The 27,877-nt window shown below is 34.7% G+C and overlaps 2 protein-coding genes across 2 annotated transcripts; one reads left to right on the top strand and one right to left on the bottom strand.

Moving 5' to 3' along the window:
- Nucleotides 1-2,587: 2,587 nt before the first annotated feature.
- On the top strand, nt 2,588-5,325 carry LOC143913182 (peroxisomal membrane protein 2). The gene is made up of 4 exons (XM_077432828.1): nt 2,588-2,885; nt 3,222-3,317; nt 3,384-3,669; nt 3,745-5,325. Exons 1-4 carry the CDS (start codon nt 2,797-2,799, stop codon nt 3,847-3,849), a joined length of 576 nt encoding a protein of 191 aa, XP_077288954.1. The 5' UTR covers nt 2,588-2,796; the 3' UTR covers nt 3,850-5,325.
- A 2,570-nt stretch (nt 5,326-7,895) lies between these two features.
- Nucleotides 7,896-27,764, bottom strand: Srrm234 (Serine-arginine repetitive matrix 2/3/4). The gene is made up of 11 exons (XM_077433881.1): nt 27,531-27,764; nt 25,697-25,945; nt 23,407-23,511; nt 13,404-13,622; nt 13,254-13,313; nt 12,053-12,179; nt 11,058-11,113; nt 8,890-10,974; nt 8,641-8,802; nt 8,394-8,480; nt 7,896-8,142 (listed from the first exon to the last, which is right to left on the bottom strand). The coding sequence occupies exons 2-11, from the start codon at nt 25,933-25,935 to the stop codon at nt 8,088-8,090; spliced, it is 3,195 nt and encodes a 1,064-aa protein (XP_077290007.1). The 5' UTR covers nt 25,936-25,945; nt 27,531-27,764; the 3' UTR covers nt 7,896-8,087.
- Between the last annotated feature and the right edge of the window lie 113 nt (nt 27,765-27,877).

Below are 27,877 nucleotides of genomic sequence, written 5' to 3'. Positions count from 1 at the left end.
GAATGGAAATGGTGCGCCTTCCGTTGCGCAATATGGCATGATAGATGTCGCTACCCATCACCATATCAACCGTACCGGGAGAATCAAATGACGGATCAGCAAGGGGAAGATGAAGCGGCAAATGGCTCCGTATCTCAGACACATTGCGCGATGGCAGTTGATGCGTAATGTCGGACATGATTGCGCAATCAATGTCCATGCCGGCGCCCTGGTTGGGGAGACGCGGTAGTATACGCACTACCGCGCCATAGGAGATGGACGTCCTATTTAAACCTACTCCCAGCAGGTTGACGTCCATCTTTTTTGACTTCAAGGCGAGTCGCCTTCTTAAGTCCTCGGACATTATGTTGACCTCGGAGCCATTATCAAGTAAAGCCCGCACTTTATGCAACTGCCCATCACGACCGCGTGCTTGTACTTCTACGGTACATAACAAAACGGTGCGGGAATGTGAGGGCGTCGCGTGTCTCACCGAATGTAAAACTGCTGACGGTTCTACGGGTTTGACGTACTTCGAATTCTGGGGGCTCTGGGAAGTTTTGACCTTGTTTGAAGGTGAAGCCTGATACGCCGTTGCGTCATGCAAGAGCGTGTGGTGCGCCCGACCGCAACGCACGCATCTTTGTTTGGTTCGGCACGCTTGAACCATGTGACCCGGTCTCAGACAGTTCAGACATAACCTATGTTTGATAGCGGCCGCCCTACGCTCATCACCGCTCATACGGCGGAAAGATGTGCATGCTAGTAGCGAGTGACTTCCGCTACAGTTGATGCAGGAGGGGCTTTCCCCTCCCACATGTAAAGCGGCCGCCCTTTGGCCAGTAGCGGTTCTTGGTCGAAGATTTGACTCGCCTTTTAAGACGTAGTCGGCATTTGCCATCGACTGGCAATGGAGCGTCAAAAATTCGATGAGTTTGTGGTAAGTGCAATCCTCATATTTTGGCGCTTGAAGCTCCCATTGTCGAACCGTGTATCGATCGAGCTTCCTCGTGATGCACATGACCAAAATGTCGTCCCACGTTTCGACCGGGACGCCTAAGTTGGCCAGTGCACGGACATGCATGTTCGCATCGTCTATGCAACGATGCAAACTTGCGTAACTATTAGACGCAACTTGTTCCGCGTCTAATATTGCTCTAATATGGGACTGAACAACAATTTTTTTATTGTTGTAGCGCTGCTCCAGAATGGACCAAGCGCGGGAAAAGGAATCATCAGCTAACTCTAAGCCACTGACTACACGATTGGGTTCTCCCTTTAGGACTGCCAACAAGTATTGGAAACGGGCGATTTGAGAAGTTTCGCCGGCCATCGCGACCAAGAAGCGTTGCGAAAAAAGGGGCCAATTTTGGATGTTGCCCTCAAACGTGGGCAATTTGATTGCTATATTTGATTGCGGTACAGGTGTAGTGGCGGATGCAGCGACATCTACCGGCGGAATGCCCAATTGCGGCTCCCGCACTCTGAGCATCTCCATACATCGCTCGAGGGCGATAAAATAGTCCGTTTCAAATTTGTCGATGACGGACTCAGAGGCCCGAGCCTCCGCTTCGTCCAGCTCGTCAAGCTGAGCTTGGACCGATTCGAACTCGGACAACAACGGTTTAATTAACTCAAGTCTGATTTTGAGCATGGAAATGCTCAGATCTCCCTCCAATTTGTTTGCATTTTTTGTTAAGCGTGAGCGAATACCTTTACGCGTTTTCCGATGCTCATCAGCCATCTTGTACGCGGTGAAAAGGGTAAACAAAGGACAATGGACACGGAAAACACAAAATGGACGCTGGCGACCAAAAATCACAGCAACAACAGAAAAATGCTAATTACGACCAACCTGGCTTAGAATACGTTGACAGACCAGCTCTGGAGGATATCCGGCTCGAAGGACCAAATGTACAGACTCCAGGGATGTTCAACTCGAGAGCACCCCGGAAGTCGGTTTCTTAGAAGCTCGTGGTAAGCGTGGGCGGGGCTGGTTTCCTCCAAGGGATCCACAGGTCGTCGTCTGCGGTCTGGTCTCTGCTGCTGTCGGCTCGGCTCGATGTATATCTCTCTCTCTCTCGTACAGTGTGCGTAAGTGAGGGTGATACGGGACAAAGGCGGGAAATTGAATAGTAATGAAAACCGGTTATAATTCTGTTTGTATGGTGACTGTATTTTATATATATATGTATATACAGAGATCAAGCAGGGGGGACAGAAAAAGGGGGGGGGGAGTCCGACTTGAAATTAGCGCGCACGTGTTCAAGAGGTTATGGTAACCTCACTCAACCACGTGGCTCCGTGATCTGACTTCGACGAAGAGAGACCAGGAATTCCTCACTTCTCACCGGACGTATACTGAAGCTGTACTTCCAGTATCGTCTGCCGATCAAGGCTGAGCTGATCGGGACTCGGTGGTGGGAACCAACTCGGTAGCGAACAGAGATGTTCACTCGACCGACGCGGAAAACGAATAGGAGGCGTGGACGCGCGCTCTGCGCCGATCTCCCTCCAAAACGGCTCCTTTGGTCGTAACGCCACGAAAGCTGACCATGAAGACTTGGTCGGAACAAGATCTGTCATTAAGAAATCCCACTTGAAAACTAAAAATAAATCATTTATACTGTGCAGAACTGTGTGTTATTTTTTCCATTGCTTTTCCTATTTTTTTAATGATTTTTATATAGAAAAGTTTAATTTGGTGTTGCATAGTCGTTTAATGGCGACGGTGGGTTCAAAAGTTGTTTGATAGCTGTACATAATTAACTGTACTCGTCGACTCTGCTAACTGACACCTGTCAACTGTCTACTACAATGTCTCTGTCAAAACCTTTACTCAATGTGCTGGGAAGCTATCTGCAAAATTTGTACCTACATCCCATCAGGACCAAGTCTCTTACAAGGTATCTTATACTTAAACTTTGTCAGTAGTTCAAAGAGCGATAATTATAATATAAAATATTCTAAAAACAACAATATCACACTTGTATTTTATCATAATATGTTATTAAACATAATTTCAACTTTAGAATTCATATCTAATGAAAAAAAAAGTAATGTAAAACTTTAGTATTTTCTTAAATTATATAATTAGTCTCAAAGATATAATAATCTGTACTCATTTCTTATCTCCTGCGTGTTTTTTTATGTTATACTTACGTACAATCTCTTTATCTTTTGCACCATTGATTAAATTAAATATTTACGTGAACAATTCATAAACATAATTTTTATTTCAGTTGTGTAATCGCAGCATCTGCTAATCTCTCATCACAATTGGTATCTGGAGAAAGACGTATCAATATTGACAGCATAATTGCGTTTGCAGCTTTTGGGTAAGTATTTTAATATTTCAGCTGATATGTTTCTAACTCAAATTTTCATCGTTTTTTTTTTTTTAGATTATTCTTTGGTGGAACATTGCCTCATTATTTCTTTGATGCGTTAGAGAGAGTGTTTCCAGCTAGAGAAATTCGATTTGGCGTATTAAGGCAGCTTCTCATAGAAAGATTGTGTTACACCCCACTGTTTCAATCTTTTTCCATCTATGTAGTGTCTCGATTCGAAGGCAAAAATCACAAAGAAGCTTTTGCATTCATGCAAAATATCATCAAAGATGTCTTGCATGCTAATTGGACATGGCTAACCATCTTCCAAGTGATAAACTTAACCGTTATACCACCAGTAGTAAGTTTAAATTTCAAACCAAAATTATTGTTCTTACATAAAAGAAATCCTTATTATATGTAATTATCATTTCAGTTACGAGTTCTCTTCATTAATATTGTTGGCTTCTTTTGGGTAATGTTTGTTGCGAAAAAGAGACGAGCAGCAGCAGCAGCTAAAAGTTCTAAAAAGATAAACTAAAAGTTGACATTCTTATTCCATTTTATAATTACAATATTACTATTTTTAAGCAAAAACAAATTAATATGAGATCATTTGACCATTGAAATATTGTGTTTATATGGTTTTGCTTTGAAAGAATGTGTTATCCATTTATGATAAAATTTATTCATATTGGCACAACACATACTGGCAACTGCACATAACCAGCAAGTACGGAAAGTATTCTTTGGTGCATTATATATGGAAGCATATAAATGCGAATGCGCCAATGGAATATATGAATGTGTCCATACAGAATGTACCAAAGAATACTTTCAGTACTTGCTAGTTACGTACAGTTGCTGGTATGCGCTGCACTAGTATGAATAAACCTTAACTCGTTTTAAAAATACTCGACCAATAATTATTTTTTAGCTCTCAGTACCTATTGATGCATACGCTATTTAAAAAATGTTGTTATTTCAATGAATATTGTTACATGATTGTTATTACATATTTTATTTCTTGTGATATATTATATTTTTTATACCAATAAATGCATTATATTTTTATCGCTAGTAGTTTATTTACATTTAAATAATTGAAATAATTACATTCAATTAAAAAAAAGTCTAGTGGAACTTTAAATTTTAAAATTTCACCTAATCTTGTAAATTTTCAAACGCTCAATTATATAAACAAACAGGTCAGCAATTTCCGAAAATCTTAATAACCGGCTTGAGCGAGTTGGCTCCAGCACATCTCTAATTATCTACATATACTCGGTATAAAGTGAAAAGGTCGAAAAAGCAAAGATCGAAAATCGAAAGATCAAAAAAAAAAGGTGCATGGTAAACGGTACTATGTATATATAATATATATGAGTGGCATGCGGTGAAATTATCCCTCTTTTTGTCATACAGTCTTGTTTAATGTGCGCGTGAGGGATACGGGAGGAAAAGCCTGTTCCTATTGTTCCTTTTGTATCCTGTTCGCGCAAATTAAGTGAAGATGTACGACGGGGGGGGGGGGAGAGAGACTTTTACCGCACGCCACTGATATGCATGCATGATAAACGAATATTTTCGACTTTTTCACGGTCACCCATTATATATGCATGTTATAATTAGAGCCCGGAATCTTAAGGGGCTGTTTATTGTTCAAAGATTGTAAATGCATTGTTAAAGGTTTGCCGAACCTTTTCCACAAAGGATTTACAACAATTGAACAATAAGCGGCACGTTTCCGGCCCCTTCAGATTCCGACCTCTAGTTATAATAAGGTTTTATTTAAATATCGAATTTAAACTTATTTTGTAAATTAAATTATGCAGATATTTTGTTTAATTTCACTTTTATTTTACAACAATAATACATATTACCACGTAAATAAATACAATAAATAAGTAAAAACACTAAAAACGTTACATACAAAATCACAAAAATGACTAGTCAATGGAATATCATGATGGAATGTGTAATTCAGCAATTAACATATTCTCTTTATTTACATTGTAAATAAAAAATAAATAGAAAACAACAATCATTAAAATAAAAATAAATATTATCTACTAATCTGTACTAACATTTAGAAATATGAAAAATAATATAATATATAATAATTCCAATCAGACAAAAAAATATTTCTTTGGACTGTTTTCAGAATATTGCACAATGACAAAAATATGTATTTTTAATACATTATAAAAATAATATTAAATTTAAATAAATAAAATGACTAGATTTTAAAATGAGTTACATTAATTTAAATCAATGATAAATAATTAGAGCTGGGCTCTGAAAGCTAATATACGATTTAAATAAAATCAAATTATTTGAGATCATTTCCCATTTCAGATTATAATACTGTTCTAAAAAGTATGTATGCATTATGTTTAAACTACAAATATATATTTTTTAAAAGACTTATTTGATCCATTTCAATAATTTGAACTGATATTGTTATTGTTACTTAAGTCTTATAATTAAGAAACTATTATCATTAATTTCCTGTCCTAAATAGTTTTCAAATAATGACTTACATATGTACCTGTACCTAAATTAATTACCAACTTTTTCATAACAATGAGATCACTTAGTTTTGGATAATCCTGCCAGATTGTGAGCTGACATTTCAATCAAGATACCGAACGAATTCACATATAAATGTTTATCCATATTTTTCTAGCAAATTTAAAATTTTAAAAAATGACCACAATTTAAGAATAAAACTTAATATTAAAAACGTTTACATATATTGTGTGTAAAACCATTCTCTTATTTACTATGTTTGGGTGTTAATTCAATTTAATACTTACATACAACATAAAAATATGCTGTTCAATGAACTTTATTCCAAAATTACACGATTTATTTTCAGTTATTCTTATTGCCCCAATTGTATTTCAATACAAACATGATCACATATACCGAGTACTACATAAATAGTATCAAATTTTGCATAGCCTTTTTTCCGAATATTTCGATAAATACGAGTATGTTCCCTCATATAAATTAAGCCCAGGCCATACACTGTATTAAATAATTAATAAATTATTATAAATATGTATGTAGTATGATTACACCAAAAAATTATTTGAATTGAAATATAATAACTCGTGCATGATTAATATCTAATGACTAATTAAACACTAAGTTCTTACAATTTTATTTAGATAGTAGATCAAATTTTTGGCCTATTTTGTATTTTATTCCTAGAATGCACCAAAATATTTCAAATGCGATATAAATTAATATAAAATCAAATATGTATTACGTATTATACCTGCAAACGATACAATACGTATTTCAATTCGCCAGATCTTATTTTTTAAATAAAATCACTGACCGCAATCCCACCGATACGTTGGAAATGAAAAAGTGATTAATGCAAATAAATCACAGAATATTCTCGATTGCAAATTGACAATACTCATAGGCCTTCGTCTTTCAATCTAAAGAATCAAATTTACAAAAAAACTTTTAAGTTTTGAGTATTGCTATTTCACAGTTCTACTAGAGTGCCATATCTTAAGAAACTATCTTCACAATCCATACTCCCTCAGATGATTTAAATACGATTATTAATCATCCTCAACTCTACCATATTTTTTTATTTTATTTCTAGTTAGATTCAAATCCAAATAATATTTTAAAAAAGTTGAAATATATCTCGTTTAGTATTAACTTTTGCCAGTTTAATTTAAACCAACACATTATGTTCCAACGATACTGATTTTTGATATTTATATATCAAAATATGATAAATAAACTATATTCAGTAGTCGGAAATAAATTCCATATATCAAAAAATAATATGCATTTCCAATTCTTTGATAATAACAATGAAATAAATCTTTAGATTCAAATCAAACTCAAAACGAATGAAAATGTTACAGCATTGTAAAAAAAATCATATACATATGTTTGTATTACATTCACAGTTAATCATAAACAGGTCATACTTTTAAAAATACTGTAGCCAAGATGTTGCAAGAAATTAATGATAAGGAGAAATAACCTGAGATGGAGAAGGTGGAGAAGGTGACGGTGAAATTGTACGAGTTGGCGAAGGTGAAGCTGGTGTTGAAGCTCGACTACTCCAAGCGCTGCTCGATGAATGTGACGATGGTGTAGGCCGACGATAAGGAATTGGCCTCTTTCGAGCGCTAAAACCGCCATGAAATATTATAGCACTGGTCATCAATGTGTTCAGAATATTTAACTACATACATATTGTTTTATTCTGAAAATACATGTATAGCTCACCTTGTAACTAAAAATTTCAAATTGGATAATCATCAATAATATAAGAAAAGCATCTATAACTTAATTATATTCCTTTCACTTAAAAAAAATGACTTTTATTAACAATCATGTTGTTAAAAAGTATATTCTAGAATGATAAATAATCTTTTAACCAACAATGAATGTCAAAAAATATTTTTTCTTAATGAAATAAATATAAGGCTTCATAATAAAATACACACAATAAAAAAAAACACATAAGTGCAAAAAATAAAAATGCAATGGTACAAATAAAAAATAAAAGAAAATAAAAATATGGTAGATTTTTTTTATTTTTTTACAAAATCAAATTATAATATAAATTAAAATAAAACAGAATTACAAAAAGAAAATACTAAAAAAAAGTAAAACAGTATGTTTTCTACAACTATGTAAGCTTTTTTACACACGGGAATTTTAATATATAGAATGTGACTATATAATACATAATACTCCAGAATACACAACGAAACATGACGTAAAAAAAATGGATCAATCCGAATTGTTTGAAGACTCCGATGATGAAGATGATTTTTCTTTACGTTTGCTAAAAATAAATGTCAATAAAAATCAACATATGTAAATAATAAATAACATTCCTTATAATAAATAATAAAATAACTAACTTTTCTAATAACAAACGGTGAACTAATATTGTAAACTCAAAAGAACTGCATAAATCATAAAATATATAAAAAATAAAAATTTATAATAAAAAAAAATCTAGTACATATTACAAAAACTAAGCATATACAAATTCTATTCAATCAAGCTTTACAATTTCTGATTAAGTTTTACCTTGTAATACGACGCCTATCTAAGAAACTAGGTGAGCCTGCTCTTCTAGGAATTGATGGAGAACGCGATCTTGATCCTGAACGGGATCTAATGAAACGAGTCATAATAGAAATATTGATATCCTATTATATATAATAATTTGAATATACTTCAAATTTTACTGTTATTACATTAATACAGCCTTCATGTTTTCAATGACATCTATTATATAAAAAAAAACATTTACTTTAATTTAAATAAAAATTACCTGGATGATGGAGAATCAGAACCAGACCGGGAAGAACGCGATGACCTGCTAGATCTAGAAGAACTTGAACTTCCTGAAGAAGATCTGGAGCCCCTAGATGCAGACTTACGCTTTCTGCTACTGGTGCCTGAACTTGCGGATGAATATTTATGATCACCATGTCTAAAAAGAATATAAAATTACAACAATATTGATTTAGTATGATGAGATGTGTTGTAATGCAAATATATTATTAATCCAATAACTCACCTCGAAGAATTGGATGAGGCTGAAGATGTCGAATGCGAACGTGATCGAGAACGAGATGATGAGTGACTTTTGTCTGGGGTTTGAAGTCGACGTCGATTACTCTCTATCGTATCTTTAGTAGTTTTTACTTTTTGATTTTCATCCTTAGTAATGGAAGTCGTTTCATTCTTTTTTGTGTCCCCTTCTTTCTTAGAAGTAGGCTTGGGTTCAGGTGATATATCCATACTTTCAGAAGAAGCAGACGCGTTGCGGTCAAAATTATTTGGATTGAGTTTTGCCATACTAGAAGTAGCAGCGACATTATTGGACATAATAGGAATTGATAACATATTTCCTTCATCCCTGGCTTTATCTTCGAGACGTTTTTTCTCTACCGACTCTTTAACAATAGCAGCCAAGTCAATCTGGAGTAAGTTCAATTCTTTAATTTCTCGGTTATAATCTTCATCCAATCTTGTGACATCGCAACCAGTCTCCGAATCATCATCATCACTTGAAGATGCGCGAAGACAAACAACAGGCTGGGGTAAATTTCTAAACACCCTAGTTTTTTTAACATCAAAAGATTGATCTTTTGATAAATTTTTCGATGACTTCTTGGCAGCTGGTTGAATATATTTAGATTTATCTTTTTCAGAAAGCTTGTCTAATACGTCAATGTACCTTTCGGGATTTCTCCTAGCTGGAGAATAACTTAGACTAGAACTACTCTTCGAGGCAACAGATGGGCTTCTTTTCGAATTGTAAGATCCTTCTTTACCAACAATTTCACCATCATTTGGTTTTGAATTTCCAGTCGCTTCCAAATTTAGGTTGGATTCTTTAGTGATAGAATTTGAAATGTCTTTAATACTTTGTTGTTGTGATGGCGATACATTTTTTTGTTCTATTTCTTTTGGACTTTTTGAAGCACCATTTTTTTCGGGTAATTTGAGTATTTGATCTACATCATTAGATAAAGCGATCTCATTTGTGTGGTAATTTTCACTTTCCTTCGATGGGGAAACCATTTTAGAATTGTTTGCAATTACAGAACTAATATTAGATTTCCGAGGTGGGGAATTGTCAGGAGTACGTGACAAAGTATTAATCTTTTTATATTTTTGAGATTTGACTGATTCAACCACGCTTTGAACAATTACCTTATTGTTCTTTTCTGAAGTTTTCGAAGTGTCTAATTTACCTTCGGCGCTATGTTTTTTGCCTTTTGGTGTTTTGCTCCGTCCTCTATATGGTGACCTAGTTTTTTGTTGATTTCTGTACAAATCATGCTTATCAACAGATGCAGGTTTACCCCACTGTTTATCAGCGTTTCTTCTAGAAGACTTAGGAGATCTACTATACCTATCACGTCTTGATCTATACGGTGATCTACTAGCTCTTTCTTTTCTTTGATATGGTTTGTATTTATCTTTTTTAAATGATGGAGATTTACTTTCCCTATACCTAGATGGGCTTTGTCTCTTAGGAGAAGAATCGTCATTTCGATTTTGCTTTTTATTCAATTTATCCTTGTCCCGTTTAGGAGAAATACTTCGTCTAGTGTGCTTATTAGGACGTACAGGAGACCTACTTTCGTTCCGCTTATTTCTAAATGATGGCACATCTCGATCATCTCTGTTATAATTATTATATTTTGAAGCATAATATTCTTTTTTATTCATGTCTGCAGCATTATAATTGTCTTTCTTTTTAGGCGTTTTACTCCGTTGACGTGAATGATCTAATGGAGATCGGCTTCTTTTATGTTGCTCTGATTTTTTCAAATCTTTCCTTTCCTTTGAATGACTCCTGTTCCTCCGTTTATCTTCATAGTCATTCTTAGTAGAAGGCCTTTCTTTTTGTTGATCCAATTTTTCATACTTTTTCGATAATCTAGAGTCGTTTTCATAGCCTTGAGATATTTTACTTCCATGCAGGTCTTTGTCCCTATCATTACTGCCATATCTTTTATTTTTATTTTTATCAATTTGCTTAAATCCACGAGGTTCAACTTCTGCGCTTTTGTTCTTATTATGTAATGGTTCCAGACTGGCTTCTGACATGCGTTTCTTAGATTTCTTTTTTGAAATCTTTGGCTGTGAGCTAAAATATTAAAATGTATTACAGTAAGAAAATCAAAAAATAAAACTACCAAACAAGCGATGATTTTTTAAATATGAAAATACCTGTCACAACTACTATCACGTCCACTGCTATGCTTCCGTTTTGACCCTCGTTTTTTCTGTATAAACAAATGGATGTATTACTTTATGAAAACCCAACACTAAGCAAATGTATATACGATTAAATATTTCATAGTTTAAGAAAACCAAGTAGGTTTCCTTAAAATATTTTATAGTAAGAAATATATGTAACACAAATCACATCTATTTTCATGCAAACATTTACTAAAAATACGCTTCTAAAGTTATATATCATAAATATATAAACTGAAAATACAAAGTTTATGAATGGCATTGTCTGTGCATATTCAAAAACCACAAGTAATTTTAGGATACATACAAAATATATGATCATTTGATGTGTGAGTAGTGATAAAAAATCAGAAAATATAATAATTGAATAAGTGAAATTGAATGAATGTGTATTAGCCATAGTGAGGCGGAAGTAATAGAAAAAATGTTATGGAGCAATACCTCAGCAGTATCAATCAACAATAAATATTATAACTGCTTATAGAAAGAAGTAACGTGTATAAATTATATGCTTAAATGAAAACAATAACTTTAAATCCAATACGATGATGTCGGAGCAACAAAATAATAACCAACAGAATAAAACAAAACAAAAACGGTAGAGGTTGTTATGAATTTCAAAATGTCATTTTTGTTATTGGTATACTTACTGATAGGGTCATCTCTTCACACAGAAGCTATCCTATGAAATGATGCGCAGTCATAAACAGAACATTTTTACTTCCGATTTTTAGGTAAAAACAAAATAAAACAAAAAAATCCACTTATAGATTGTGAAAACAATAAATTATTTACTCTTATGACATAACACCAGAGCTATCAGCTCATCTTATAATGTGAACATCATGCAAATCTATAGAGGAGATTTAGTAAATAATATACAAAAAAAAGAATCTTCAGCGTACTGGCCAAATTGAAAAATGAATCATGTTACGATACACTCTATATTGAATTAACTATAGTACCTTAGCTTTGCGGCGCGGCTTTTCCGAATCACTGCTATCTGAATCGCTTCCAGAATCACTGGACGATGATGAATCACTAGAACGAGATCGTTTCTTCTTTTTCTCTTTTTTTGTCGATGATTCCAACCTGTCATTCATCAGAAAATTGTACGCATGAAAATGTGTTACAATCAAATTCAAAAATGACAACACTCAAAATTATCATTTAAAAATAGCTATGAAATATATCGATTAATAAAGAGGGATAACTCGAAAAAAAAAGTGTAAATTAGTCTTGCTTGGTGACTATAAAAATCAATAATAACAAGTATACAAAAATCCCTTCATAATTTGTCATTGCAAAGTAATTTTAAAAACACAATATAAAAAACCTATGCTATGCATGAAACTTTTATTTTATCTTGCACAAGATTCCAGAACATCGACAACTACTTCATATAAAATACTGAAGTTTTATGCAAAGCTACAGGTTTTTTACGATTTAAAATTATTTACCCAAAATCGATAAAAATCAAAATTGTATTCAAACCATAAAATTTAGACAAAACACACTTAGTAAATTAAAAACAAATAATAAATATAACAGTCTTTCTAAGTTGATAGCAGTATTGTTACCTTTTTGTTCATCGATTAGGAATGACTTATAAAAGAAACAACAAGATGGCGATTAAAATAAATCATTCATCATTTACAAAATAAATTACGTATACAAAAAAATTAAATGTAAAATTTTAGAGTTATACGCATGGTTAAAATATGGGTAATTCATAATTGCAATAACATTTTATACCTACATATGTAAGAGTTACTATTTTTCAATATGTGTGATGGCAGTGTAATGCACACTAATTTTACCTTCAATAAACAATGTACATTATGTGAAAAAAATATAACATTTTTTACATTACAAATAGTTATTATGCATAATATAGTTATTTGAGTAGAAAAAAATTCATTTAAATAAAAATTTATATGAAAAATAATAAATTAATCACACAATAAATATAATATTTATATAATATTCTATAAAAATATCATTTAATGGACTGAAAAATTATATATAAAATCTACATGATCACAAAAAAATGAAAATCAATAACATGCATAATGTATGAATATGTGTTACACGGTAATGTATCATTAGAAAATAGTCCATATCACCAAATTATAAATGAAGAAATTTAATTAAGTCAGAAAGTACCTTTCTTTTTTGTTTTTCTTTGACTTCTTCTTTTTTTCTTTTTTTGCATCCGGTGATAAACTGTAAAATATATAAACATCAATTATATAACCGGTGGTCGTGTCACAAGCGTTTCTGTTTAAATACATATGTATAAAGTATAATTTATACCTGCTATGTTTAGCTTTCTTTTTCTTAGCTGGAACTTCAACTTCTGGAGAAGGAGTACGAACTGGCTGGTAGATAGGTGCTGCAGGCAACGCTCCTTGTCCACGCCTTCCAGACTGTAAACTAGTACCTTCGACAAAACTGGCTGAAATTCCAAACGCCTCCCTTAACCTGGCATTCTTCTCCTGCTGTGCTTCCGCCAACTGATGTGTTTCCCGGACACTGAAATAAATTTACATGTCAAACTAAATTTTGAAAACAATAATAAAATTTTAACACTCGTATAATATAACCAATCGATACCTAATAACAGATCGTACTGCTTTCGGTTGGCTATCATTTGTCAAATAAACTTGCAAATTATTGATATCTTGAGCGGAATGCAGGTCGTGAGTGACACAACTGCAGTGACAACAGCACGGTCGACGCATCCTAGACAACAGATTTCTCAAATCGCTACTGACACAGCCGTGGTTACAATCGACTGCTTCCCCTCTATTCATGTTGGGAAAATATTTATTGCTGGATTGAATACTTTGACGATTTTCTACAGTAGCAGTAGTACTCATACAACCGTAACTGGGTAAATCCTTAGAGTCTATGTGAGTAGCCAACGCGTTGGTGGAATTGTAATTACTGTGACGTTCAACAGTTTTCGAATTTTGAGCTTCGAGCTCTCTACGAAACTTGGAACTTCTCTCGGCGAAAACGGCTTGAAAAGTGCCTTTCCAAAGCCTCTCGAATAAAACCCTCTCGTTTGGAGTATCACGCTTGTTTATATTATTCCTCTTAGGCTTTCCTCGGTATAGCATTTTGCATATATGTATCGACTACTTAATGATTACTTATATTTATATCTTATTAACGATTTACAATGGAAGACATTTAAGACACCGTTACACAATATTTAATATATTTTTTGGAAGACATATATGATTTTGTAATTTTATTATAAATTAACTAAACATCGTTAGTTTGCGTTTAGAGCTTTGCACAGCTCTCAAATTATTTATAATGATATAAATAACAAAGTCACTAATTATATGATGTGTCATTTCACAATGTTCATATACACTTGATTAACAGGAAACGCAACAAAAAAAATTAAACCGCAAAAGAAAATCATCCACCATCGTCTATATGAGACATGGCGAGGACTCAAAGGAAACTGTTGGAATAACAGGAAACGTGCAAGAGCGCTTCGTGTGAATAGAACGGGAAAACACAGGCGAGATGAAAACGAGAGAGACAGAAATGAGTCTACAGGGTGACCTGTAAATGGCACTAAACCTAAACTTTCAAAACCTGTACTTAACCATTTTGATACATTAAGCTATTATCATATTCTGATTCTATATATGAATATTCAAAAAATGAAGCATTTTTTTTTTTTTAATTTTGAATGTCACTCGTATGAAAATTTAACACAAATAAGACCGAAAACTATAAGAAATGTTTATTTTAAATGAAATATATTATATGTATATATATTTTTGAAATACGCTACGAACTATGTAAAATAATTCATTTATTCTATAACTCTAAACTATAAATTGAATGACACGGAACTTTTGACCATCCTGTACACAATAGTGTGTAGGTTTGGGTATACAGACAACCCCAGTCAGATCAATACTCTCCTCCCCTCTCTAACCAGACGAGTAAGCCTCTGTGCGAGATTTCCAGCTTCGCTACCAATTTCAGACACATATTAAATCGAAATCGACACCTAAACCTTTGAATTTCATTTTCATGAAGTATCTTTTTTGTGCCCCTACGCTGACCCACATATCAAAATAAACGCATAACGTCGCAGAAAACACCAGTTCATTTCCAAAATTACTGCAGAGCATTAACACATCCAACAACAATAAAAGAAAAATGCCAAGAAAAAAAGAAACAAACGAATAAATACATAGGAAAAAATCGATAAAGCTCCTAATGACCGACACTGATGGCAAATAGGACCAATCTATGTATGTACCATAGCCCCAACGATGAGTTTGCGTGTGTGTTGTGTCGAAGGTCAAACGAATCCCAATCGATAAAAATATTTGGCGAAAAGGGCGGAAAATCGAAATTTTAGCTGAAAGCGTGCAGTTTAATATATTCGAATGATAGTTCAAAGTGAAAAATAGCATACGCCACGTGCTAGTCGAAAATAGCCGCTAAAATGGAGAATGGACTGTGAAACCTAAACAGAATGACAAATCTCTTCAGAATAGACACACGGAGATGGCAGTAAACGTCAAAACATAAACTCATCGCTGACCAGTCAAAACTAGGCGACAGTCCAAATTTTCATTTTTATATATAGTAATATAATATATTCGGCAAACTCTTAATATCACTCAAAGCACTCTAAAATGATTTTTTACTGCAATTGTTTTTCATTGTTGTATAATACGTTTGTATAATAGTATTGGTATGTGGTATTTTTTTTTGTATAATAGTGTAGCGTAGGCAAAGAGGAGCCGGCGGTTAATTGCATTCGGAGATTATAGCTAGTGGCCGGATCCACAGCGCGCCGTTTATTGTTCAATTGTTGTAAATGCTATTGTTCAATTGTTGTAAAAGGTTCGCCCAACCTTTTTTTTGTACTATAGCTTTGTAAATAGAGCCAAACCACTCCGATTCCTGGAAAAAGCACGGTCTCTATCCGCAGTCTAATTACTAGAGCCCGGAATCTGAAGGGGCTGTTTATTGTTCAAAGATTGTAAATGCATTGTTAAAGGTTTGCCGAACCTTTTTTACAAAGGATTTACAACAATTGAACAATAGGCGGCACGTTTCCGGCCCCTTCAGATTCCGACCTCTACTAATTACACTGTTCGACAAATGACGACTTTTAAAATGTTTCAGAGACGGGATATGACTTTTCTTATAGATCTATGCCCAGTGAACACGAATCTGGTAATAAAAAGTGTTGATTGGCTCGAGATTCGGAGATATGTGTTTTTTAAATCGCGCGATTTTTCTATATCTTGGTGTTGTTCGATCGATTTCTCAAAATCTGTTAATTTTCTGTTCAAAATGAATATTGGAATCTAGAGTCGAGTATTTTATCTTTCATTTGTAGTACTTTTCAGCTTTCAAATCTCTCTAAGTAGTCGTCCAGTTCAAATCAAAAGTCAAAATTACGTATTTTCACTTGTGATTTTTTCCCACTGTTAATACTATATTATATTGAGTATTTTCTATTGAAACATGTTTATTAGGATAGTGTTCTGGCCACATTATTTTTTGATTTCGTTTAAAAGGGTTAATTGGATGTGTGGTGAATTTTAAACCGGTAAAATTGTAACCAAAAACTTCGTATTAGTAGAGCACAAATTTGTGTTGTGTGCGCTGCATCATTGAACGCTGCATCATGTGCGTCATTGTATACAACGATATAGTGGTCACAAACTTTTTTCAATGTGTTTTTAAATAAACAAGCTAGATGTATTTCTTAAACTTAAAGGATTTCTGTAATTCTTCTATCTCAATATCTTTTCTGTATTTTTGCTTTCTTTTATTTAATATGTTACTGTTCCAGGATTTTTTTTATCTTTTATATTTATTCTTTGAATATTTTGGTATTCTCTCTTATGTCATATGCTTTATGGTGTTTACTTGATTTTGTCTTTTATCTTATTAATGTTGAGTATATTTTTTTTATCTCATTATCTATACTAAGCCAATCCCCGTAGGCCTGTCGGCTTTGCCGCCACTCTATGTATTCTAATAAATATTTTTTTTCCATTTATTATGATTGAAAAAAAATACGTATATATATTCAAATTTGTAATTATAAAATAATGTTTATATAATTGTACATAATATTTTTAATATGTACTTTTTACTCGAGGAAATATGGGGGAGGCACATAAAATATTAACCGCAAAAGGGGGCCACGGTCCAAAAAAGGTTGAGAAACGCTGCTCTAATATATACACTTACTAGTCTGTGTATGGTGTAACGTATACAGTCGTGGACATAAAAAAGCCGCATGACTGCATATTACTAGTGAGCGGAACGGACGCGTTCTGTTCATTGTTAATTGTTGGCCGTGCTATGTTAATGGTTTGCCGAACCTTTTTTTTGCATTCTAGCTTTGTAAAAAAAAACCCAAAACGCCTGATTCCTGGATAAAGCACGCTCCCTATTCGCCCTTTACATATTACATTTATTTTGGGGTTTTTCCCAGAATTATGTCTCGATTGTTTTCATTTTTTTTGGGTATGGCACACTTCAGGTACCTGATATTTGAGACAATGCAAGTTTTAAAAGTTCGGCAGTTTCTTGTTGGAAGCCACCGCGCAAGCATCTCGCAAAAATGGATAACTCTAATCAGACGTCGATTGTTGTAAAATCAAAAATTATTACGTTATTCCAAGAAAATCTTTCTATACGTGAAATATCTCGTCGAGTGGGATTTGTAAAGCTCTGTTCGTTGATTTTTGAAAAAATATCGAGAAACTTACTCTGGGGAGGAAGCATGGGAATGAAAGAGGACGTATGACCAGTGTTCACGAAGATCGTCGTATCTAGCACATGATGCTAGAAAATCCATTCAAAACAGCGGTAGAAATTCCCGCAGAGCTTCAAGCATCAAATCATGTGACATTTTCGGAAAAAACATTGCGGAAGTGACTTTTGGAGCATGGATATCGGCCACGCCGCCCTGCCAAAATGCCGTTTCTTACGCTTAAAATTCGAAAAAATCATCTAAATTGGGCTAAGAAATTGGACTGTCGATGGTTGGGAAAGGTTTTATTTTCTGAAAAATTGAAGTTCAATTTCTTTGGGCAGGATGGGATGCTCATTGTTCGTCGAAAAGTTGGCGAAAGATATCGCGCGGGATGCATTTCTCCGGTCGTTGCGCATTCATCCTATTTAATAGTTTGGTGTATGACCGCATATGGTTTAGGATCCCTGACCATTATTGAGGGAATAATGAATGCAGAAAAGTACAAAAATTTACTTTTAAATTTTGTAATTCAAACGATCAAGGAAATAACACAAAACTCAAAAATTCGATTTATCGAGACGATTCTGCACCATATCATCGCGCACGAGCCGGAAGTAAAATTTCAGTTTTTTTTGTCTAAATCTTTTACTAAATGATTAATAATATCTTTTTACGCTTACAGATCACAGAATTTAAGCCCCTCTACATGTCCACGCACAATAACATCGACTTCAATACCGAAATTGTCTGGTTTATTTTCGAAAAATCTTGTACAAAATGAAACCTTTCTAAACACGAGAATTTGAACGATGATTTGAAGCTCGACGTCAAAAACGATTGGAAATATTTCAAAAATCTGTAGAAGCTTTGACTAATTAACATTAATGCCCCCACGTGAAAGGAAATTTTAACTGACTTCTCTATCTCACTTTATGCGCAGTCTTCCAATTTCATTTCGAACTCAAGGACTCGATGCTCCAATCGTAATTTGACGAATTAAGACTATCCGATTTCTTCTTTATCAGCATGAAGCAATTGTAGATGATTCGGAAAATAAGCACAAGAAAAGAACCCACGTAAAAAGAAATTTGAGCCCGCGTAAACAAGCGTAACAATATCTTATACAAAATGGCCGCACCAAATAACACCATGTGTTATGTGGCTAAACGCTAATAAGCGTTTTTCCTATCGTGCGTTTAACACTAACAATAAAATAAGAGAACATCATAAATAACAAGAAAAAATATGTTTAATAAATCATATATCAATCAATATCTAAAACATATATCTAAAAAAACAAATAAAAAGATTTAAATAAACAAAAGATCTAAATTCCGATAAGTCACATCTTATTTCAGTTAACTTAACAGAAGAATGAACTAAGAGGTTAGTAAAAAAAAAACGCTTTTCCTATTTGTCAACAATGATATTCGTATTAAAAGTCACGCAAGTTCGTAGAGCAATAAGAATCGAGATCTAGAATTTACCTGCTACTACGTAAACTGAATTGAGGTGTACATCTTTATGAACTCTTCGTGATCTTCAGGCTTGTTAGGGTCGTGTAAATGGTAAATAATTATACTAGGGTTTTCAAAACCGGTTAACCGGTAAAACTACGTATATTTTTAACGTCACCGAAAACCGGTGAAATTCGCCCGATCAAATACAGATAAATCTATGTATGTAAATACGTTCAGGCGCGGCTCGTGCATAGGAACTGCGGCGCTGCAGCACCCCCAGAATAAATACAAAAAAATCACATTTGTATACATTTACAACTTGTGAATATAATTTAAATAAGAATGGTTAGATATTTGACATAATCATTATTAATGAGTGTCAAATATATCTTAATACAAGTTTTAAATGCGATTTTTTTTGTATTTTTTCTGGGGGTGCTGCAGCGCCGCAGTTTCTATGCACGAGCCGCGCCTGAATATGTTACTATGAGTTTACCCACTTCTTGTGTTAAGTAATGTAATCATGTATGTGACCGAAAACGTTACTAATAAGAAAATAAATTCAAAATTATAACCAAAAATTTCTTTAGGATTGCATTGTTTATTCAACTCAATATTTATTTAATAAAATACATCAGTTACTTTTAGCCTATGAGTAAGGCCTATTGCGCACTGACGACCAGTCGCCGGGTGACCCGGTCGCCGTCGACTGTACTTTATACGGTCGCGGCGACCAAGTGCGTAAACACCCATTTCATCATCATCTACAGTAGGGGTTCCAAAAGAAGCCGGTTTTCGGTTTTTTTCCAAATAAAAATCCGGCCAACCGGCTTTCACCAACTTTTAAACCAAAAGCTTGTCGAACCGTTGGAAATTTAGAAAACGAATTCATTAAAACAACGAATTCACATAACACAAACATGTTAAAACCAATATAAAAAGTAGGTGTATGGCCTCAAAATTTAAAGGGCTTCCAATTCCTTCGAAGAAAAATCAATTACAGTGAGCGACAAAAATAGGTACGCACATAGATTTCGGACAAACAGCGCGAAACAAACCTCTCTACCTGCCGTAAACAATGAGACCCCAACCTTTTTTTTTTTTTAAACAACTCTATGTACCGTTGGTTCAAAGATTTACAAAGCTGATGGTCAATTCCCTATTTAGTTTCGCGTTAACTTTGGTTGCAATAGCATCGCATCGGAAAAATGTCGTCCGCACGCCAAATGTCGACCGATGAAAAAGCGGTAATTTTGGCTCTTATGAGAGAGCGAATCGCGTATCCAGAGATTGCTCGTCGGGTGGGGTTTAGTGAAGGTTCTGTGAGAAAATTCACCAAAAAATACAGTGATACAGGATTATTAACAAGGGCTCCAGGATCTGGAAGGAAGTCAAAATTGATGGAACGTGAAAATCGTGTCCTAAAACGTGCTGCTCTTCAAGATCAATTTATTACTGCTTCTAAAATCAGTGATGAGGTTTACACTTCAACATCCACAGCAGTACATACCCGTATGATCCAAAGGAAGCTGAATAAATTAGGGTTTAGAGCGATCAAATTCGCGAAAAAGCCACTTCTGGCGGTTTCAATGAAGAAAAAGCAGTTGAAATGGGCCAAGGACAAGAAGAATTGGATATCAGAGGACTGGTACAGGGTGGTTTTCTCAGATGAATCTAATTGGAATCTTATTGGATCAGATGGGAAGACCACAGTTCGCCGTAGAAGTGGAGTATGTTTTCACGCAAGTTGTGTTTCGCGACCGCGAAGCATTCTCCGTATGTCATGATATGGGGGTGCATTACAGGATATGGAATGGGGGCGCTAGAGTTCGTCCGAAGGTCCATGAATGCTATCCAATACGAAAACACGATACGGGAACGTGTTTTACCCACCATCGAAGCACTCACAGAATTCGTCGCTGAACCAATATTTCAGGACGAATCTGCACCTTGATATCGAGCTCGTTCTGTAAGTTGTCAAACCGTTTTTCTATCTTTAATTTGTTTTTTTATGTGGTAAATATCATCGACTTGTTTTAGATAACCAATTATAAAGAAAGTTTGGGAATTAAATCCCTTACCTGGCCCGGGAACAGTCCAGACCTGAACATTATCGAAAATTTATGGGCGATTTTGAAGAGGAAAGTAAAAGCCTGCAATCCAAAAACGCTTCAAGAGCTGGAAAACATAATAACGGAGGCATGGGAAAAGGATATTTCCCCAGATGTTATAAAAAAATTGTTTTATTCTATGCCCAGAAGAATTGAGGCAGTAATCAAAGATAAAGGGGGAATTACTAAATATTAAGCTTTATTTTATTTATATATTATTGTTTTATGTATATATTATTAATAGGAAACATTTAAAAAATGTTTACCGTGAAAACCGCTTTAAATTAAATTAAAAACTCCCGAAGAACTGCCAATACTTTTTTCCCAACTTTGTCCATTTCGTAAATAATTCCAATATCTCAATAAATACATCAATATAATTAATAATTTGTCTTGTTTTATTATCTTAATGATCCTAGTCATGATTTCAGAAACTTTTAAATGAAAAATATTGCGATATATACGAATAAAATGAAATTTTGCTACTGCGTACCTATTTTTGTCGCTCACTGTATATTCCGGAAATTCTCATTCGTTCCAATTCCAATTCCCAGTTTTACGACTACTCTGTTTGCAAGTACACGGTTTTGCGATAATTGCTCTCGTCGTCGGCTTTTCTGGTTATAAATTTGCATTCTCTCAATAGTGAATATCTCAAAGCTACCGCTAAGTGCTATGCCTTTTTTTGTTGTTCACAGAAATATACGCCTATAAGAGATCTTCGATATACACATTTTTTTTGATCCGTCATAGAAATTTGAAATCCATAATTGTTAGTTTTGAGAAAAAAAAACATCTTAAAAACCCGGTTTATTTGAGCCATAAAATCCGGCTTTCAGTTTTTTGAAAAATTGTCAGAAAGCCGGTTTTTCGGTTTCGGTTTAAGCCGGCTTGGAAGCCCTAATCTAAAGCCAATCACCATCCACTGCCGGATGGGAGGCCTCTCCAACACGCTTCCACTCGTCTCTGTTTTGCGCAACTCTCATCCATCTCGTTCCACACATTTTCCCAATTTCGTTTACCCATCTACCCTGCGGTCTTCCTTTTACCCTTTTGCATTCTCTCGGGTACCTTTCAAGCACTTATTTGGTCCACTTTTCGTCCATTCTTCTAGCCTCGTAGCCCGCCCAATGCCATTTCAATCTCTTTACTCTATCCACTGTGTTCACTACCCATGTCATGCATCTAAGACTATAAATTACAGTCGACGGCGACCGGTCGACATTGCGCAATAGGCCTAGCTCTCTAATTAATCATCCGCATCGATGTTATTAATTTTTAAATTTATTAAAATGCTACAATACTTACAATTCCTTAATCGGTTAACCAGTTACTTGGCAAGAAAAATCCCTAAAAACCGGTTACCATTATTTTCCGGTTATTTATAAGCCCTAAATTATACACAGTGGTCAGTCAGCCCAAAAGATATATTTCCTATATTCATCCAAAAAATAAATGTACGCATACCGCCCTTTAACAAAAAAAAAAAACATCAATCGAAAGATGACGATAAACGATAGAAGTGCCCAAATTTTACGCAGAATTTTCCCCAAGCAGCCCTGAATGCATCGAAAAGGATACAACTACAAATGTAAGTCAAAAATCAACCTAATGATAAAACATTTATCAAAAAGGCACAATCGCTGGTAATTATGTAGATATGTACATATATCGCATTCCAAAGAAATTTACATTTGCTCCTGGAATTTTTTTTTTCGAAAATTCCCCCAACTAATATTTTATAAAAACATGGTATTATGTACTTTATTGTGACTAGGGGGCGTCAACTGTTCCATACGTTGTCCCCTTTCAACGAAGAGAATTGTTTGAATGCGATCGTCCAGCTGCACTATTCGTAAATCTCAATTGCACAATAATCGATGCAATATCCAACACGATATAAAAAATTGCCCGTTTTGCACAAGCAAAACAACAAAACTTAATACAATTAAAATAAAAGTAGCGTAAATATGTACACTTACATGACCCGTCCGAATTCGTCTCGTTGTGGTTTGTCCAGGGTATCGCAGTCCATCAGCTTGATCCGAAAGGCTGCTATCCTGGACTCGACGTCGCTCCTGGAGTACCTGCACAGCATGGATACACTCATCATCGTTGATTTTCATAAAAATCGACAATCGGAACTAGGTAATCTAGGAAAATCGGTGGGGTAGAGTTTATAACGAACGAAAGGGAAGTGAGGATAGGACGAAAGCTGGAGGGAGACTGATTATATGTAGTGCGTGCAGAACACAGCTGGAGTCGCCGGCGCAAGTGCACGTTACATGAATAAAAAAAAGGGGGAGATTTGAACATATCGACCCATGAATAATATGGTACAAAACTACTAGGGGGTAAGAACCCCTCTAGCATAAACAAAAGAAAAAATCGATTTCGCTGAAACCCCTAAGGGCAAGTGCAACCATCGCAAGCGCAATGTCAATGCTCCAAAACAAATGTAAAAAATAAATACAATTTATCATCATCTTTCACAGTCATTCGCCGTCCACTGCTGGATGAAGGCCTCTCCAACACGCTTCCATTCGTCTCTGTTAAGAGCAACTCTGATCCATCCCATTTTTCTGATTTCATCCGCCCATTTCCCCTGTGGCTATCCTTGCACCCTTTTACATTCTCTCGGGTACCATTCGAGCACTTCCTATGTCAACCTTTCGTCTATTCTTCTAGCTACGTGACCCGCCCATTGCTATTTCTCTCTCCACTACATATATTTACCCACTTATTCCGTTTCCTATTTCTCCTCGTTATGCCAAACATACAGCATTTCATCCTTCTTCGAGTGCAAAATAATTTAATCTTAATATACCCCAAAATTTATTAACAGATAAAAGAAAAAAAAATCTATACAAACAAGTAATATAATCTTGCAAACCTACATTTTTTTAAATTTATGTACTAAAAGAGTCAAGTTTTCACCTGCTAGTGAAAAAATTCATCTAGTAGTTTTAAGGTCCGTTTATATAAAGCAGCTCGGCACAACACCACACAGAGAAGACTAGTTCTATTTATGCTATACAGCACTGCCCATTCGTAAGCCAAAATTGGCTTACATAATATTGCTTACCCAAAATTAGCTTACGCTTGTCAAGTCAAAATTGTCACAATTTGACGTTTCCGAAAATATTCATATGCACTTGGCAACACTCGTTAGTAGGGGTGCACTCGCCACTATGACATCACGCCATGCGTGAATATTTCTACAATAGCCAAAGAAAACCGGTTCTGCTTTATACGTTTTGGTGACATGTACTACTATCAGTTGCTGCTGTATTGATACATCACATTTACATTACGGAACATATAAATGTGCCCATATAGAATGTACTAAAGAATATATTTTTTGTACCGTTTACATGCAGTTGCCGGCTTGAGCTGTGCTTGTATAAACGAACCTTTATAAGTAAAAAATGAATAGATTATTATAGCTATGAAAAGTACAATTAAAGACACCCTAAGAATGAGACATGTACTTTTGATATTGATTTTTAAATGACAGGTTAACGACACCATGGAATATATGAATGTTTTAATTATGTATTGCACAAGATCGATACAGAACTGCATACATATGTATGTAGTTAGAATTACTCACATCGGATGGTAAAATGATACAACGGCTATTTGTCATTTGAGAAGCCATACAACAGTACAGTCTGTGTGCATAATTTGTTGAATGTAGATCAAATCAGAGTATAAAATGATTATATAAAATGCAAATGTGTTAAATAATGTATGCATACTCTGTCTACATGTGTATAACAAAAATGGGTACAAGTAACAAACAGTTGATCTTCAATGTGCTATGAACTACAGTTAGCAGGTAATTGCTAATTATACATACAATATACGAAAGATGCTAATATAAACATTCTCTATGGTGGTAATTAAACGACAAATTTCAAAACTAATTAACAAATTACTGGTAATCTAGGCATGAAATAATATTTCGCTCGTATTGATGCTGATACATATTTGAATTCGTCGAATAGAATCGTATCTACAAATGTAATATATTCATATGATTTCTATTTATAGAAGTAAATCACACTAGTAGGGTTTGACTTCCTAAATATACATCAAGCATTGCGCGACGGGTTATCATCAATCATCGTTATTTAAGCTGTTATTTCGTTAAAGCACCAAGTGAACCACATTTGTACCTCGGAAAATTGTGTGAAATTAAAGTTTAAGTTTAATACAATATTCAGATTAGGAAAGGTATCACAAATCTAATGAAATTATTATACTGACCCTTGCTTTTCCAAGTCGTCTTCTAATTCTGCACATTTCACTTCGATCTTTCTCTTCCTTTCGTGGTCTAAAATCTCTCGATTCGGCTGCTTATTTGTAGAAGCATCCAATTTTGCAATTTCTTCCTCTGTGCGGTAGCCCACTTTCTCTTTGGTCTTCCTCACGACAGCCCAATTCCGCTGCACGTGTCCGTTTGTACCAGACCCGCGAGGGGTCTGGAGGCCAATTCCGTTGTACATTTTTTCTTAACTGAAACAATCAATAAATTACAATTAATAAACAAATCGATTTAATGAAAATAATTTTAAAAATGGGTTACAATTATAATAAAGTGGACGGAATTGAATTTTTAAAAAACATATTTATACACATAATAAAAGCCTATAGTAAATCCTAGTTCTTAAAACTAACATTTCATACATACAAAATGCTTTTAATTTTTTAAGCTAATTTTTTTATTATTTTTATTTATAATAGTCCCAATAAAAAAATCTGATTCTAACATCAACTAAATAAAGTTTATTTTTTTGTTGTCAGTAGTTGTGTGCCTCATTCTTGGGGAACATGATCATGGGGAAGGTTTCTGTCTGGTAAGCTGTTCCCATTTATTTCTAGATTCTGCCACACAAAGTAATGTCATTATAGAAACTATTGGTATTTGGTTAATCCAATGTGTCGGGGGATCTACTTCTTCCATCAACATCAACGACCACAACCAGCTATTCCAGGCTCTCCTCTTTGTACTATGCGACCGAATTAATTTTGAATTCCTAAAGAATGAAGACATTCATATGCATGTCGGTCCATGGAATAATCTGTCCACTATGCAAATTTTCAATTTAAAACCATAAAATGTGATATACTATGAATATATTTCACAGCATTCTAATAGAGATCTCTTCATACAAAATTTTTTGAACATTTTTTATTTTCAATATTTAGAAATTTTGTTAGTATACAAATACATATATATGCTAAAGTGAATCTGTATTCTACTAAATATAAATATACTTTCGTCAACTCAGCTGGTGAAAGCATATCACACATAACATTAAATTGTATTATTTATTTCAATATCCTTATAAGAATTCTTCAAACGACACGAGGAGCAGTTTTATGAAATATTGTCAAAATTAACGCCAAAGAAAAACTCCATTCTGATGAACATTCTAAAATATTAAGATTTGATTTGATTCCAACAAAAATTAGTTATTGGAACAAATTTTATGATCTATTGAGGAAAGAGAGCATTAAGCAAAATGAAAAAATAAATGTGACCATTGATTCAGTGTACAAATTTATGACGAAATTTTGCAAATATTATTCATGTAATAAATTCAAACGAACATTATGCAGAGAAACACATTTATCACGAGCATTAGGGAGCGGAATAAATTACTAATAATAGCGAGTGCTTTATACAAATGTGTAACATCTAGTAATCATATTTCCCTAGATGTATTTAATGTATATCCTACCACAGACGTACGTATGATTATAGATGTATAAGACAATAATTTTGATACGCATTACAAAACTAATAACATAATCTTTACACGATTAATACACGAAACGAAACGAGGTTATCTTGACACACACCGAAAGTCGGAGTATCAAAAGTGTTTACGCACATAAACGTAACTATCCTTATCGCACGTGTCGGGTCGACATAAATCAATTACGGAAAAAGGAATTAGTGGACGATGCAAAAAAAAAAAGTGACGTTTGGTAATCACGTGGCTTCGCGGCAAACGTCAGGAAGTGAGGTTCGACAATTGACAGTCGTCAGATTGCCGAGGACGAATGAAGACACGAACGTCCGCCCACCGGACACGAACATGCGTCCTCTCGAGTGCGGGGGCGCGGCGGGGGAGGGGGAGGGGGCGGGGGGCGAGGGGTGCGGGAATTGACTTACGATCCTCGGTTGCGGTTGTGGTAGCGGTAATGTGACTGAGAATGCGATTGCAAAAGCGGGTGTAGGGAAGACCCGCCCGCCGCCATCCCACCAGCGCCTACCACACGCCGCACGGCCCAACACAAACTAACGTCGCACACCTAGCGTTGACGTAACGCGCGTATTTACGGCCATCGCAAAACTGCATGACCCCGATAATTCGAAAGCATTTCGCATCTTGTCTTGGCGCTTGGGGCGAAAATACATTTGTAGATATGAAAGGAACG

The sequence above is a fragment of the Arctopsyche grandis genome, chromosome 6 (assembly GCF_051622035.1).
Source record: "Arctopsyche grandis isolate Sample6627 chromosome 6, ASM5162203v2, whole genome shotgun sequence".
Taxonomy (NCBI): Eukaryota; Metazoa; Arthropoda; class Insecta; order Trichoptera; family Hydropsychidae; genus Arctopsyche; species Arctopsyche grandis.
The sequence above is the reverse complement of the archived record's forward strand: the minus strand, read 5'-3'. Positions and strand labels throughout refer to the sequence as shown.

Bases quoted from the DNA above. Each gene is read 5' to 3' on its own strand.
- LOC143913182 (XM_077432828.1), top strand. From the start codon at position 2,797: ATGTCTCTGTCAAAACCTTTACTCAATGTGCTGGGAAGCTATCTGCAA. The intron at 2,886-3,221 runs GTATCTTATACT...TTTTTATTTCAG, and splicing joins AGGACCAAGTCTCTTACAAG to TTGTGTAATCGCAGCATCTG. The intron at 3,670-3,744 runs GTAAGTTTAAAT...TTATCATTTCAG, and splicing joins TAACCGTTATACCACCAGTA to TTACGAGTTCTCTTCATTAA.
- Srrm234 (XM_077433881.1), bottom strand. From the start codon at position 25,935: ATGTACAACGGAATTGGCCTCCAGACCCCTCGCGGGTCTGGTACAAAC. The intron at 23,512-25,696 runs GTCAGTATAATA...CATGCTGTGCAG, and splicing joins GACGACTTGGAAAAGCAAGG to GTACTCCAGGAGCGACGTCG. The intron at 13,314-13,403 runs GTATAAATTATA...TATATTTTACAG, and splicing joins AAGAAAGCTAAACATAGCAG to TTTATCACCGGATGCAAAAA.